General features: G+C 38.6%; 1 protein-coding gene across 1 annotated transcript in view; it reads left to right on the top strand.

Moving 5' to 3' along the window:
- The window catches only part of COL12A1 (collagen type XII alpha 1 chain), a 146,671-nt gene that overhangs the window by 119,376 nt on the left and 11,374 nt on the right, over positions 1 to 15,921 (top strand). Inside the window, exons 52-59 of the mRNA XM_007953255.1 lie at positions 2,327 to 2,404; positions 4,828 to 4,914; positions 6,551 to 6,604; positions 7,650 to 7,745; positions 9,202 to 9,255; positions 9,584 to 9,637; positions 14,408 to 14,461; positions 15,828 to 15,899. Of these exons, the coding sequence (XP_007951446.1) occupies positions 2,327 to 2,404; positions 4,828 to 4,914; positions 6,551 to 6,604; positions 7,650 to 7,745; positions 9,202 to 9,255; positions 9,584 to 9,637; positions 14,408 to 14,461; positions 15,828 to 15,899 (549 nt within the window). The remainder of the gene's footprint in view (positions 1 to 2,326; positions 2,405 to 4,827; positions 4,915 to 6,550; positions 6,605 to 7,649; positions 7,746 to 9,201; positions 9,256 to 9,583; positions 9,638 to 14,407; positions 14,462 to 15,827; positions 15,900 to 15,921) is intronic.

The following is a 15,921-nucleotide window of genomic DNA, read 5'->3' as shown; positions in this document are numbered from 1 at the left end:
GATTAAAACATTAGAAAAAATACATTGAGAACATGTACTTACTGCAGAATGTAATAATGTGGCTTACTGCTAGAAACAAAATAATATGTCAACCAGAGAATGTCATGTAGTCATCCTCAAATAGGGTCAAATTGGAGAGTATACAGAAATGGTTGCCAAGATAACCAGTAAAGTCTAAAATAATTTCTCTTTTATTCTTCAAAGATAATAAGTGTTAGTACAATTCTGTGCAATGAGATCATTAAATATGTGTGGACCTAAGCTGTGACTGACAGTAGAGCCTATGTGTCCTTAAAGAGGAGTCTCTCGCCTGTCTGTCTCAGAGGGAAAATCAGTGTAGTAGGCAGCTGCTGACTGCAGTTCTCACACACACATTTCTAGTGGCTCAAATTTGAGGCAGGAGCACATCCACCCTATTTACAATGCAACCTACTAGTAAATTTTTAAATCAGAACTTTTCACCGTACCAGGCTAATGAAGTTCATATTTAATGTAAACCAAAAAACATATTGGTTGAAAAGCAAAGCTAACTTTTATGTAACATTTTTGGCTTCTATTGTGTAGTGCTTAAGGCATTAGACCGCTAACCAGAAGGCTGGTGGTTCAAACCCACCAGCCACTCCTCGGAAGGAAGGTTGGGCAATCTACTTCTGTAGTGATACCGCCTTGGAAACCCAAGGAGGGGTTGCTGTGAGTCGGATCCGACTCGATGACAGCGTGTTTGGTTTTGTTGTATTGTTCTTTAAAATGTATTATTTATTTAATTTTGCTTTCTTCCAAGGACAGCATTCCTTTCCCCTAGATTCAAAAGTAAAACTTATTCTACAATAGAGAAACAATTAGTGCAAATTTAATATAGCTGTGATTAAAATCCAAGCTTTTTGTTGATTATTGGATTTGATACTTAAATAGTATGATTATACCAGGTTTTTAAAAGAATGACTAAACAACTTTCTTCTTTTTAATCAAAGATCTTTACTTTTAAACTGTAGAAAGAAGTAGGCAATGTCTTAGTTGGATAGTGCTCCATAACAGAAATACCACAAGTGAGTGTCTTTAAAGAACTGAAATTTACTTTCTCGCAGTTCTGAAGGCTAAAAGTCCATGTGGATTCCTTCTTTGGGTTTTTCTCCCGGTTTCTTGTGACTGCTGGCAGTCCTTGCTGTTCCTTTGCTTGTAGGTGATCTTTATGTGGTTCCTGCCTTACCCTGGTGTGTGTTTCTGGGTCTCTTCTGCTCTTTTTATAAGACATCATTTATAACCGAATAGGTTTAGAACCTACCCTGCTCTGGTGTGATCTCATTAATATAACAGAAGAAAACATTTATTTTGAAGCAGGGTCATTTGTACAGGTACAGGAGTTAGGACTTCAACACAATTTTTTTGGGGACACAGTTCAATACATAGCAAATAGTATGCCATATTTAAACAGTTAAGCTGAAGGCCATCAGAAAAGTTAGCAGTCAGCCCCTAGGAAAGAATTTCTGAAAAAGAAGAATGTGAATTTTAGAATAAGGACTCCTGCTGTCACAGTAGTTAAGTGCTGAGCTGCTAACCAAACGTTTGGTGGTTTGATCCCACCCAGTGGCTCTGTGGGAGAAACACTTGGGGATGTGTTTTCATAAACATTCTAAAACCATACCCCCTACAATCAAGTTGATTCTGGCTCATAGCATCCCTACAGTATAGAGTAGATCTGCTCCATAGGGTTTCCAATCTTTACAGAAGCAGACCACCTCATCTTTCTCCCACAGAGTGGCTGATGGGTTCAAACCACTGACCTTTTGGTTAGAAGCCAAATGCTTCAACCACTACGCCCCCAGAGCTCATTTCCAAAGATTACAGCCTAGAAAACCATATGGGGCACATCTACTCTGTCACATGGGATCATTATGGGTCAAAATTGACTCAATGGTACCCAATAACATGAGAAATGATTTCTTTAATGTTACTTTTCTACAAGGGTAAACTCTTCAAAGCTTACAAAAATGTGTACAGTTTTCAAATTAATTTAAATAAAAAAATTAAAGTTCTCTTAAAAGCAAAAACAAACAAACAAACAAAAAAAACCTCACTGATACATTTCATTTTAGCCAAGGAAGTAAATCAGTAGTGGGAATCTCACATATGCATTTCACTTGAGTATCTTTCTCTTAAGCATAAGTTTTTAAGTTCCTGCCTTATGAAATAAGGATCACATTGCTCTCTAGGGTTTTTACCCTTGAGAAAATCTGTGTGAGAAGTTGGCAAAGGTTAATATGAGGAAACTTTCATATAAAATGTTTTCCATGCATCTTTAGCTGATGTTGCTGTTGGTTGTTTGCAGTTCCAAATCCAGAATTTTGACATTGTCTGCAGTCCAGTATGGACCAGTAGAGACAGATGCTGTGATATTCCCTCTAGGGTAAGTAAAATGGAATTGAATCCTGTAATGGCTTAATCAGTCCCTAGGAATAAATTCTTGTTATCAGATGTTCTGGGAGAGGAAGTGTAGCACTCAGCAGCTGTGCATCTCCAGGATGGAGCTAAGGGACACACAATATGTGCATTCTCATCAGCTGCCACAGCTTGTGCCAATGTCTCTGCAACCAGTCTTCTCACAAGCTGGGAATGCACAAGACCATATCCAGAAATTCTTCCAAAGAGTCAAGGTGGTCCACTCAGTCACAAAGTCCTGCTGAGTCAGCATGCTGACAGACCCACATACTGCAAGGCCTTCCTATTGCTTGTAAAATATCATTTTGTAGCATAAACCATCACTTCTGTATATCTAATGTTTTTTAGATGGTGGAAATAACCACATTTTTATTTGAGAGGATGGTCCTCCCACCTCCCACTCTGAGTCTGTGTTGGTGGTAATACTTAACAAGCTGAATGCTGGTAATCTAGTGATGGCTTCTAAGCTTCTTGAAAGAAAAGAACCACATACATCCATAGGATAACTGTGTATTATATAGCAAAACAAACAAACAAACATAACAAAACCCATTTCTGTAGAGTTGATTCTGACTCATAGCGATCTTATAGGACAGAGAAGAGCTGCCCCATAGGGTTTCCAAAGCTGTGATCTTTACAGAAGCGGGCTGCCACATCTTTCTTCTGTGGAGTGGCTGGTGGGTTCAAGCTGCTGACTTTTTGGTTAGCAGCTGAGTGTTGAACCACTGCACCACCAGGGTTTTTTGTGCATTTTTTAGTCAACAAATATTTATCGAGCACGTGCACAAACAAGGGAGGGTCCCTAGGTGACATGAATGGTTGGAAGTTCAAACCCACCCTGTGGTCCCAGGAAAGAAAGGTCTTGCAGTCTGCTTCCATTAGGATTACAGCCAAGAAAATCCAACAGAGCAGTTCTACCCTGTAGCACATGGGGTTGCCATGAGTTAGAATCAATGCAGTGACAATGGGTTTATTACAAGCAAGACACTATTCTAAAGATTAGGGGTGTTGTTGTAAGGTGCCATTGAGTTGCTGCCAACTGATAGCGACACTATGTTAAACAGAACGAAACACTGCTCAGTCTTGCGCCATCCTCACAATCCTTGCTATGCTTGAGCCCATCATTGCAGCTGCTGTGTCAGTCCATCTTGTTGAGGGTCTTGCCCTTTTTTGCTGACCCTCTACCAAGCATGAGATTCTTCAGGGAATGGTCCCTTTTGACAACATGACCAAAGTAGGTGAGACAAAGTCTGGCCATTCTTGCTTCTAAGGAGCATTCTGGCTGCACTTCATCCAGGACAGATTTGTTTGTTCTTCTGGCAATCCATGGTATTTTTTGTATTCTTTGCCAACACCACAATTGAAAGGCATCACCTCTTCTTTGGTCTTCCTTATTCACTGTCCAGCTTTCACATGCATATAATATGCTTAAAAATACCATGGCTGGGTTAGGTGTACCTTAGTCTTCAAAGTGACATCTTTGCTCTTTAACACTTTAAAGAAGTCTTTTGCAGCAGATTGCTCAGTGCAATATGACATCTGATTTCTTGACTTCTGTTTCCATGAGTGTTGATTGTGGATCCAAGTAAAATGAAATCCCTGACAACTTCAATCTTTTCTACATTTATCATGATGTTGTTTATTGGTCCAACACTGAAGAAATGGATATTTAAATGGGAAGAAGGGAGAGAAATAACGAAAAAATAGCTATATGCTGTGTTATAAAATGAAAAGTCACAGGAAGAAAAGTAAATCAGAGTAAGGGGATAGAGAATGAGGCTGGGCACCTTCAGCCCTAAGTGAAAAAGTGAGATAAGCAGGGGCTTGGATGAAATGAGGGAATCAACAATATGGGTAACTGGCGGAAGGGCATTCCAACCACAGGGAACTATAAATGCAAAGTCCTAAGGTAAGAGTGTGCTCCAAATACTTGAGGAATAGAAAGAACATCAGTTGGGCTGGAGAGAGTAAAAGCCAGGGGAGAATGTAGTAGGTAATGATATGAGGAGAGATGCCTGATGCTTATTTGCATATCATGTAGGGCCTTGTAGACCATAGACAGGATGTGAGACTATATTTTTAATGAAATGGGAGTTGATCTGAGATACACAGGGTTTCTTTAACACTGGATTAGAGACAATTGGAAATTACCCTTGGTCCTGGTGGTTTTGTAAACATTCTTTGTCATGAGAGGCTTTCTAATGTAAAACATAAAACAGGCATAAAGAAACAAAGCAAGTTTGAATATAAGGCTATTTGTAATGATAGCTAGAAATTATTCCTTCGAGTTGGGAAACAGATTTTTTTTGTGTATATAAAATGTCTGAGGGTGGGGAACAGGAAGTCATTTTCCCTCTAAATTCATCTGTAAATATCCATTTCAAATTTCAGAGAGATGAAGCAAAATGTCCTGCTCTTCCGAATGCTTGCACATGTACACAGGACAGTGTTGGACCTCCGGGACCACCAGGCCCTGCAGTAAGGAAACTGATATAGTACCTCTAGTTTTTCTTGGAAATCTTTGGGGTTACCATCTTCTGCCAGTATCGAGTCCATAAACTGCTTCTAGTTATCCATGCTCTCTAGGACAGAGCAAGCTAATTTGGTATGTTTAGAGATCTGAAATGGAATAAATCAGAAAGAAAATTTTATTCTCATGTTTGAATACACTTCTCCAATCATGAAGGAATGATATCGCTAGTCTTTAAGAGCTTTTCTCTTAAAGATAGAAACCATCTAGGAGCTCTGGTGGCATAGTGCCTGAGGCACTTGACTGCTAACCAGAATGCTGGTAGTTTAAACCCACCAGCCATTCCTCGGAAGGAAGACTGGGCAATCTACTTCCGTAGCGATACTGCCTCAGAAACCCAAGGAGGGGTCCCTATGAGTTGGAATCGACTCAATGGCAGTGAGTTTGTTTTTTTTTTTTTTTTTTTTTTTGCACTTACATGATTTTGAAAATTGTTTACATCTCCTGAAAGCTTCTGGTATATATGTTGTGGAGCCACAGTTGAGAGGCTGACCCATGAATACTTGTGTAGAACATAGGACGTGTCCACCTTATATAGAAGACATATCCTTAGAATAACAGATAAAGAGGGTAATTATATATACACAATAGTATTATAAAACCTGAGTAAAATACTGAATTTTATAATTGAGCATTAGACCTGATCTAGTCACAGAGTGAGGGTCGGGGGTGGGAGGCAAGAAAATGCAGTGGCAGTCATCATTGATTAATGTGGAACCCCTTGATTGGTCAATCCAACATCTTACCTTGGCCAGTTTTGCTGAATGGCAGTGACAGCATTAAGCATCACTGGTCTCTTCTAAGAAAAAGAGCAACTGACATAGCAACAGCTTGGGGATTCTCAGAACACTAAATTTTACTATACTTGAGTCATAACAAATAATGCAAATTGATTTTAGTTTAACTACAGACTAACTCCTTATACACAGAATCAAAATGCCACTAGAATTGCCATCATTTATTTTTCAGTCACAGTGACTTACCTGACTTAAACTTAAAAAGTCTATAGCTGTACTATAGCTGTAACTTAGATGGTTTTGAAAAGTAGGGATTTTTTTCTCTAGTTGTAAGTTAGTATTTATTATCAAATGTCACTGTCATAAATGTTTTGTCTTTGGTCAGCGGTCTCTGATTTCTTGCTACTTAAGTACATGTTCTGAGGTTCTAAGAGATTAAGGCATTCTTCTTTTTGCATATTGTTTTCCCTGACCAATACAATGGATTTAATTCCAAAACAGATTTATTTCTTTACTATATCCAGGTATTGTTTGGATTTTCCAATAAACCTCAAGTTAAAAAATCGCTAACAATAAATAAAGTTCACAATGTAAAAATCAGACATTCAGAAGGCACCAAGATTTAAGAGTCTTTTCCTATATATTTGCATAACATGAAATATTCACTTCCCTATTTTGCATGCAGCTATAGAAATATTGTCTGGAGAGTGGATTGATTCTTGAAGTAATTTTTGTGTATCAACATCTTCCTAAAGGGTCATGAGGAGTCAGAATTGACTTGATGGCAGTGGGTTTGGTTTTGGTCCTACTTCCCTTATGTTCCCACTAAAATGTCTGTGTATTTTAGGGAGGACCGGGTGCCAAAGGTCCCAGAGGTGAAAGAGGTATCAGTGGGGCAATTGTAAGTATATTTTAGAGTGCATTTTAATTTTCATCTCTGTGTTGTAGTCTGTTTTTCTACTAATGGGGTATGTGACCTTGAGCAAGTTAGTTCAAGTAACTTAGGTAAAATAATTACCTTCTGTCTTGTCTTTGGATGTCAAAATGATGGATTAGACTAGTCAGAGAAAGAAATACATCACATCTCACAGCTGTAGGAATTATACATGAGACAGCTGCAGAAGAACCTTGAGGGCTCAGCCAGAACACAGGAAAGCGGGGTGGTGGCCTGTCCATTCCATCGGCAAAACTGACTGTGAGTGGTGTTCTGACAGAGACCTGTTGCTGGTTGGGAGAAATTCTGCCTCTTTATTCACCTGCCTCAGAGAAAGAGCTGAGCAATTACACATGCCTTCCTTCAGGGGGTCACCGGCTCCTTCTGTCAGTTCCACACTATCTTCAATAAAACAACTCAAGCTTCTTAGAGAAATATTTTATGAAGATAATGTATAGTTTTTGTTATAGTATTACTAATAAAAGGCTAACGCAGTTAATAAAGAATGAGGCTGGGATGCTAACCGAGGTCTGTCTGACTCTAAATTTGTGATATTCCACCAAGACATACGACAAAGAAATTCCAGCATAGTCCCTCAGTGTATGTCTGTTCTCTGCTTGCTTGATTTATGCATACTTCAGTCACAAAAATAATCCCGAGTTTAAGAGAAACCAGGACTAGCTTAAAATAAATCAAATCCAATGAAGTTTGAGCTTTCATCTATAATCAATGTATTTTACTTCTTGAAAACATCTACTTGTAATAGAACTTCTTTGGAAATTGAAGTGCTCTTTGGGAATTTGTTGCACTTTCCAGTTGTTTTTTTAATGAGTAAGGGGAAGGAAGGACTTGTATTAATATATACTTTTATAGATGTCTAGATTTCTAAAAATGTTTGCAAAGATAGTATGATTGGTGTCTTAGAGTTATGAAGGTAAGTTACTGAGAGGATGTTAGCACCTAGAAGAAAATTTCATTTCTTTGTGGTTGTCTCTTTCTTGTGCAATTTTAGGGACCCCCTGGTCCTCGTGGAGATACAGGTCCTCCAGGCCCTCAAGGTCCTCCAGGTCCCCAAGGACCCAATGGACTGTCTATTCCAGGAGAGCAAGTAAGTACAAAGGCTTTCTGTAGTAAATGAGGATGGTGGGTTAACATTGAGTTTAACTGCAATATTTTCCACTATATTTGGCCAAACTCAAATGTTTTTTTCAGAGAACTCAACAAGGTTAGTCATTGAGATGACTTCCTATTATAACAATAATTTCATATATGTAAATAGTATATGTAATAATATATAACTCAGAGAAGCACTATGTAGAAAAAGTACTGCCACTTATTTGACTTTTTTTTTTTTTAAATAACTAATGCATATATTATTCAACAGCTTGGAAACTTTGAAATTGCTTTCAATCTGTGGCAGCCCTTAAGTCCTTTAGTAATATTTATGATATCAAGACAAGCTTATGTTAGTTTACCTAAGTCCTTACTTCTTTTCAAAAGACATTTTTATGAAATGTTTTCTTTTTGTTTCAAATTCTAATCTGAAGTTATAAAAAGTACTTTCTATTTTAAGACTCTTATTTAACTACTAACTTTTTTCCATAACTTAAAATAAATTCAGTATATGAATAAGGACACAATAAATGCACAGTTCTTAAATTTAAGTCTAAATTTCATTTTGAGATGAAATAGTTGAGAACAGATAAATTATTTTGGCATTTAGAAGAAAGAAAATTAATTGATAACAAATACAGGTAGAAATGAGATGTGGGAAGGAGCAGGACTTCCTTGCCTTGAGGTTTGAATGCATCTTCTTTTATGTTCTACCCAAAAGGTAGCTTTAGAGGCTTTTACCATTTCTTACTACAACTACTAAATTAAGGTGATTAGTTTTTTTTTTTTTTTTAATTGTGATTTGGGTGAAAATTTACAGAGCAAATTCACTTTCCATACAGCAGTTCACATATACTTTGTCTCATGTCATTGACCACAGTTTACCACAATGCAACAACTCCCCTCCCACTTCCTCCCCATAGTTACCTCTTCCCAGTGTCCATCCCTCCATGCACTCCTGCCCCCTGAGCTGTCTCCCTGTGCATAAGGGTGATCAGTTTTAACTAATTCAGCTTTGCCTTTGCAATAATATCTTCAAGTATATAATTATAAAGAGCAAAATTGTATTATTTTCTTTTAATATTTCATTGAATATCTTTCTACTGACATTCAGTATTAAATTCATGCTATAAAGAAAAGATTTTTTTCTTCAGATTTTATTTCTTTGAAAACCCTATGGTAAATTATGTTCTATATTGTGTCATAATTACATAAAATTATCCCATAACATTAACTGAAAATTGTAATATAGCATTTGTACTTTAAAAAGTGGGCATCCATCCCCCTCAAAAAATGGTTTATACTCACTCATTCATCTCCCTTCAAAAATACTCTTATGTGCTCATCATTGGATTTATGAAGTGATGGAGATGTCATAAATGACTCATGTCTTCCCTTTTCACTTAATCTCTGTAGAATACCTGAGCCTCTTTCCCTGTTGCTTGTTCTAGGGCCGTCAAGGGATGAAAGGTGAAGCTGGGGAACCGGGACTGCCAGGCCGAACAGTGAGTTGGTCTTAAAGTTGCCCCCCCCAACCAAGTGCATTTAAAACATTGACTCAAAAGGTGGACCAAAGTCAATCAGCAAAGCAGACACCTGCTACGTACTCCATGTTGTTTCCTTTTAATACCTTGGTCTTAGTCTTCAAGTTTGTTCTGCTCAGTTCAGGTATCTGCTCTCAACTGAACATCTACTATATGCCTGGCATGGTGCTTGCCTCTGGTTTTCTGTTTTGTTTTTTTTTTCCCAGACCCTCCAACTGTCCCCCGCCCCCCCCTTTTTGTTTCCTTTGAGAACTTTCAGTGTTTCACTTGTTTGTTTACTTTTGTGTAGGGAACCCCAGGCTTACCTGGCCCACCAGGACCAATGGGACCTCCAGGAGACAGAGTAAGTTTTCCTGGGCAGGCTATAATGGTATTGGAAATATCATTTTGTTACCTACCATTTAAGACTCCACTGCCACTCAATTTGCATGGTTGTAATGCAAAGTTTGCAAGTCTTGCAGAAGACTGAAAAGCTAGTATCAGTGAACTATCCAACATATGACCAATCTCAAGGTCTATAAAACAAATTGGTGGGGCTTTATGGGAGTTCTCAAATTTTAATTTTGGTAAAATTTTTAATTTTATCAAATTTAGAAAAAGAAGGCAAGAAAAAGAATTTATCTGATTAGAGAGAGATTAAAAAATCCCAGCAAAGTGTTTTCAGTCCTTAAATTAAAATCTTTGTTATTAGTCAGATTTTATATAACTGAGAACACTCTTGCGATAAAGCCGGGACATCCTCTCTATACCTTTAGAACTCAGATACCACTTACAGGCCTTGGATTTGATCCCTCGTGAGAGCTTTCAAGTTTGTTCTTCGGATGAAAATAGTACAGGAGACCCGCCATATCCTGGGAAAAGTAAATGAAATGCTCAGTGAATGTTGCCTATGTGCCCTGTTCATCAATGTTATGGAAACATTTGGTTCCATAGGAGATGATACATTCTTTAATGAGAAGAACCCAGAACTTTTATAGTTACTCAAAGCAAAGAAACAAATGTTCAGACAAATTTCTGAGAGTAATCTGTACCCTGACTGAACAATCGAGATAGAGCATATGACAATTTGACTGCTAATCTCAGAAGGCTGGCGGTTCAAATCCACCAGCCACTCCTCAGAAGGAAGGTTGGACAATCTACTTCTGTAGTGATAGCACCTCGGAAACCCAAGGAGGGGTCGCTATGAGTGGGATCTGACTCCATGGCAGTGAGTTTTTTTTTTTATTTTTTTTATTTTGGACCAGTATAACCTTAGTTACCACTTTGCAGAAGGAGGTGGGCCATTCAGATGGAACAAAGATTTTCCCAGATAGTACAAAATGGTGGATGTATGCCAGTGAATTTTATTTGCTTCTATGCCTACTTTCGAATTTGGAAGAGAGAGCGTTCACAGAGAAAACTATATTCTCTGGGAGTCTGACACCTGAAGGTGGTAATTATATATATATTATTGTCAGTTGCCATCAAGTTGATTCTTGCTCATGGTGACCCCACGTGTTCCAGCATTTTATATATATATAACTCAGCTGTTAACCAAAATGTTGGCAGTTTGAACCCACAGCTGCTCTGCAGGAGAAAGATGTAACAGTCTGCTTCCATAAAGATTACAGCCTTGGAAACCCTCTGGGCAGTTCTCCTATGTCTTATAGGGATGCTATGAGATGGAATCAACTAAATGTTAACGTGTATGTGTGTGTGTGTGTGTATCATGTATGTATCTGATTTTTTGAAACTGGCACTTTTGTTTTTATGAAATCTTATTTCACAACAAAGGTCAACAGTGATATTGCAAGAGTGGCAAATCAGTCTTTTCAATTAGAAAAGAAAACCAAAAACATGGCAATCAAGAAGTGATGATGGACTGACTCACTCGCTGCTGCACTACTGAAGTATGTGCCCGTCACATCCATGAGCGGGGCTTTGCAGACACTGCTGGGTTGCAAGTGTGCTTCCCATCAATATACTCTTTCTGAATCGATGGGCAAGTATCCATCATCACCATTGCTGCTTCTCTGAAAAGTGAGGACAGGGAAGAGCTGTGTTTTCTCTCGAATTCTAATCTGTGAATCTAACTTTGTGGTGAGATCACCCAGGTCTCCTGGGGTGGGTGCAAGGAAACTTATCAGGAAAGCATTTCCCCTCTTCCCTTCCCAACTTTCCTTCACAGCCCAGCACACTTAGTTTACATGCCACTAAATAAGGAGCTCTGGTGGTGCAATGACTAAGGCATTTGACTGCTAACTGTTGTTGTTGTTGTTGTTATGTGCTGTCGAGTCGGCCCGACTCATAGTGACCCCTCCTTGGGCTTCTGAGGCAGTATCACTACGGAAGTAGGATTGCCCAACCTTCCTTCCAAGGAGTGACTGCTAACTAGAAAGTTCAAACCCACCAGCTGCTTTGTGGAAGGAAGATGGGGCAATCTACTTCCGTAAAGATTTATAGCCTCAGTATTCCAGTGGGGGTTGTGATAAGTTGAGTCAGAATCAACTAGATGGCAGTGAGTTTGGTTTTGGTTTGGGATGCTGAGAATAGGTTGCAAAGCTGATAGAATATAAACAATTTTGGAAAGTTAGAGAGACTTTGGGTACAGGGTTTCAGCTGGGAAAAAAAAAGAGAGAGAGGGAGAGAGAGAGAGAGAGAAAGAAACTTGAACTCTGGAGGAGAAGAGAAGAAAGCACAGGATAGTAATTCAAGGATCATGGTGTGGAAGGAAGATTCATTACCAGGAGGGAAGAAGATGCATGGATTGTCTTCTGTGAAGGTGATTTTCAAAAACATGGGACACAGCTTTGTACTGCAAACTGTTAGAAAGTAACAAAAGAACCACATATATAGGTATTTGGTGTGAAAATGACCATAGGTCTTCTTAACCACCCTTATGTGGTTGGAAGTAGCAATCACTACTGGAGCTTTGAACATGAAGAATAAAATAAAACTATAGTACCAGTTCTGCAGAGGGCTCCATTGGGTAGTATGTCAGAATACAATCCTCCTCTTATCAACTTAGATATTTTTCTTCTAAAAGAAAGTTTCATCAGGAAATTTTTAGCATGGCTGCAAGGATGATCATTCAGAAATATGACACTTATCTAAAAAGTTTTAAAGAGTGTTGGAGAAATTTAGATGAAAGAAACACCATTCAAATAGTCTAGCAATACTACCATAGCATTTTGCTTCTTAAGTGGCTCGCAGAAGCAATGTTGATGTTACATCAGATGAACTTGGGGTCTGTTTTTCGTTTAGCAGGCTTAGATCTTTCAGAAAACAGTCTGAAATCTTTATCCCTGTAAATTTCTGAGTTTTTTCCCCTGGAATATTTTCTAAGACAATTTTAAAGAAATAACCTTATTCCATTGTAAAATCAGTGGGCTAAAGAGAAGTATGGGTACGTAATATAGACAACAATCTAAATGATCTTGATTTTTGCTAAAATTCAAGAATATGGATGAAATTATCACTGTTATTCTGCAGAAAATGAGACAAAACACTCCTTTAACTGAGGAATGCAACAACCATAAAAAATGACCTGAGTCAGAAATCCTCGGCTGGATTTCAGAGATCTGCTGTGGAGTAGCAGGATGACTCATTCCAGACAGAGGTCATTTGGCACAGTTTGGAGAGAAAAAAAAGCAGGGTGCAAGAGCCAAAGAGAGAGACCACGTGGAGATGCGCTGTGCTCCTGGGGCTGATCTCTCCTTCCCACTCAGCCCAACACTGATGCAGTTCTGGCATTCTGTGTGACATGAGCAGAGAAATGAAAAATTAACCATTTACTATGAGGATTGATGAGTTGCTCGTTTTTGAGCAGAGGGCAGTTAAGACAGTTTTGCCTCTTTGTTCATTTTGGAAGAAATTCACCAGTAGAGACATAAATAGGAGTTCTTGGCCTGGGTAATGCAAATGGAGCTCTGGTAGTGAGTGCACTGGTTAAAGCATTTGACTGCTAATTATAAGGTTGGTTGTTCGAACCCACAGCCACTCAGCAAGACAAAGATGAGGCAGTCTGCTTCCATAAAGGTTTACAGCCTTGGAAACCTTATGAGGCAGTTCCATTCTGCCCTATGAGTGTTGTAATGAGTTGGAATCAACTTGCTAGTAGTGGGTGGCTGATGCACATGGTTAAGCACTTGACTACTTACTGAAAGGTTGGTGGTTGGGACCCACCCAGAGACCCCAAGGAAGAAAGACCTGGTGATCTATTTCTATGAAGATTACAGGCAAGAAAAGCCAATGGAGCTCAGTTCTTCCCTGTCATATGGGGTTGGTATGAGTCAGAATCAAATGGGTGCAACTGGGTTTTGTTTTGTAAGACATAAATAGTCCTGTCCTATCTAGCAGTTGGGAGCTCTGGTGGCATGGTGCCTAAGACATTTGACTGCTAACCAGAAGGCTGGCAGTTCAAACCCACCAGCCACTCCTCAGAAGGAAGGCTGGGCAATCTATGCTTAGGACATGGGGAAAGGAGTTTTCAGTGGTCAGCCTCTCCTTAATCTTTTATGATACCATATGCTTTTCTTGGGAGCTCTGGTAGCATAGTGGCTAAGGCACTTGACTGCTAATCAGAAGGCTGGCGGTTCAAACCCACCAGCTACTCCTCGGAAGGAAGATGGGGCAATCTACTTCCGTAGTGATACTGCCTTGAAAACCCAAGGAGGGGTTGCTATGAGTCAGGTCTGACTCGACAGCATATAACAACAACAACAATGCTTTTCTCAGCAGCATTACTTTGACCCCATCTTTCTTGAATGAGCTTGGTGACACTGACTTTTCAGTAGAAAGGGTCAGTCTTTCTTTTGATGTCTTTACCGTAACTCTCACAAAAGCAAAAACCAGTATCTTCATCAAAGTACTCTGTCTTCTTTGGAGAAGTAGATTTGTTTGAACTCTTAAAATGTTTTTATTTTAACTATATAAATGATTGCATATAGAAATTAATTATTCAGTAAATGGTGTAAGTTAAATTGGAGAGCATGTTTTTGTATTGAAAAGGTGACTTGCCAAACAGTAAATTGGGCTAAATCCTTCTATTCACCCTTAGAAGTCTGATTAGCATCTTTTCTTTTCACTTGCTTATTATTTCACTAACCTCTAATTAATTCTGTTTTTTCATTAGGGCTTTACTGGAAAAGATGGTGCAATGGGACCCAGGGGCCCACCTGGGCCACCGGTAAGAATTGAGTGGATTACATTGCTGGTTCCCACCCTTAGTATTGCTGAAGAGCCAGGTAACCTTGCCTTTGAGGCCACTTCACCCAAGCTATGGACACATCAGTGGGGGGAACGTCCCCCATTCCCCCCAAATCAAAGAATAATCAATGTGTTAGAAAAAAACAGGTGTGTCAAAATATGGGGTACTTCTCTTTAATCAAATTATATTTGAAAACAGAAGGATATCTTTGCCTACTTGGGCACTAACCTCACAATGAGAGGTTGAGTTTTATGAATTCTGCAGTTCCTTCCTGCTTTAGAACTTTAAGAATCTGTGGCCTATGAGTTTTGGATTTTAAAAGACATTTGTTACTAGGCAACCATCAGTTATTCTGAAGAAATACATTTTACCCAAAACTAAGACGAAGGGTCTTTTAATTAAGATCTTTGGAAAAACATACTTAAACCAATGATTTTGCAACCTGATTTTGTAACACCTGTATCCAGGTGACATAACAACTAAATTGTGTGAGACGACAAATGCTCTCTATGATGCTATGGCAGAGTATGAAGACTCGAGAGCACAGATTAAGATAATTTTATTATTTATATTTAACATATAGATTCTCAGGTAAGATTTATTTTTAATGCTTTGCATATTTTTAAGTATTTATTACAAAGTTGAAAGTCTATATGTAAGAGATTAGTAACTTTATAAAATCTGATGATTTTATTTTAAGGAGATTTAGTCTTTAGAACATAATGTGTTGGTGATGTATAAATATTCTACTAAAAATATGGCTAAAATGTTCTTGGAGATGTGTTAAATGCAACAAGGAGAAATTCTTAATGGTTTTGATGGCGTTAGGGATGCTGACGTGGTCCAGGAGATTGGAGGTGTAGGGAATGTGGCCAGGGAGACAGTGAGTTGCTAGGCTGAGCATGTGATTTCCAGTAGAGAAGGGAAGACTTCACCATCACGGGACCATCCTACACAAAACCAGCCAAAGTTCTCCAATCTATCACTTGATGGATTTCCTGGCTTTGTCATAGACATAATCAAAACAGCAGGAATTGATTTTTGCAAACTCACTTAATAATCACCTTACTAGGATCATAGTCTCTGAGTTGTGAAATGATTATATATGTATTTTTTCTCAGTTGGCTTCAAATGATATCTTATACAAATACAAATATATGTAGTACAAACAGAATGTTTAGTATTTTCTTCATGTTATCTTGAAATACAGTTTTACTCTTCCTCAATGTGCAATCATGTGTTGTTTCTTCTCGTAGGTTTAAAAAATGACCACACTTTGTTAGTTTATTTTAGATGGGATTTCTTCTCTGTCATAACATTTCCTTTCTTGGCCTGTGTGTTGCAGGGAAGCCCAGGCTCTCCAGGAGTCACAGGACCAAGTGGGAAACCAGGAAAACCTGGAGACCATGGCAGACCAGTAAGAGCATGGCTTGCACATC

This window comes from Orycteropus afer, unplaced genomic scaffold (genome assembly GCF_000298275.1).
Source record: "Orycteropus afer afer isolate SDZICR_OR568_19922 unplaced genomic scaffold, OryAfe1.0 scaffold00380, whole genome shotgun sequence".
In the NCBI taxonomy this organism is placed as follows: Eukaryota; Metazoa; Chordata; class Mammalia; order Tubulidentata; family Orycteropodidae; genus Orycteropus; species Orycteropus afer.
Note: the sequence above shows the minus strand (reverse complement) of the source record. Positions and strands in the feature narration are given on the sequence as shown.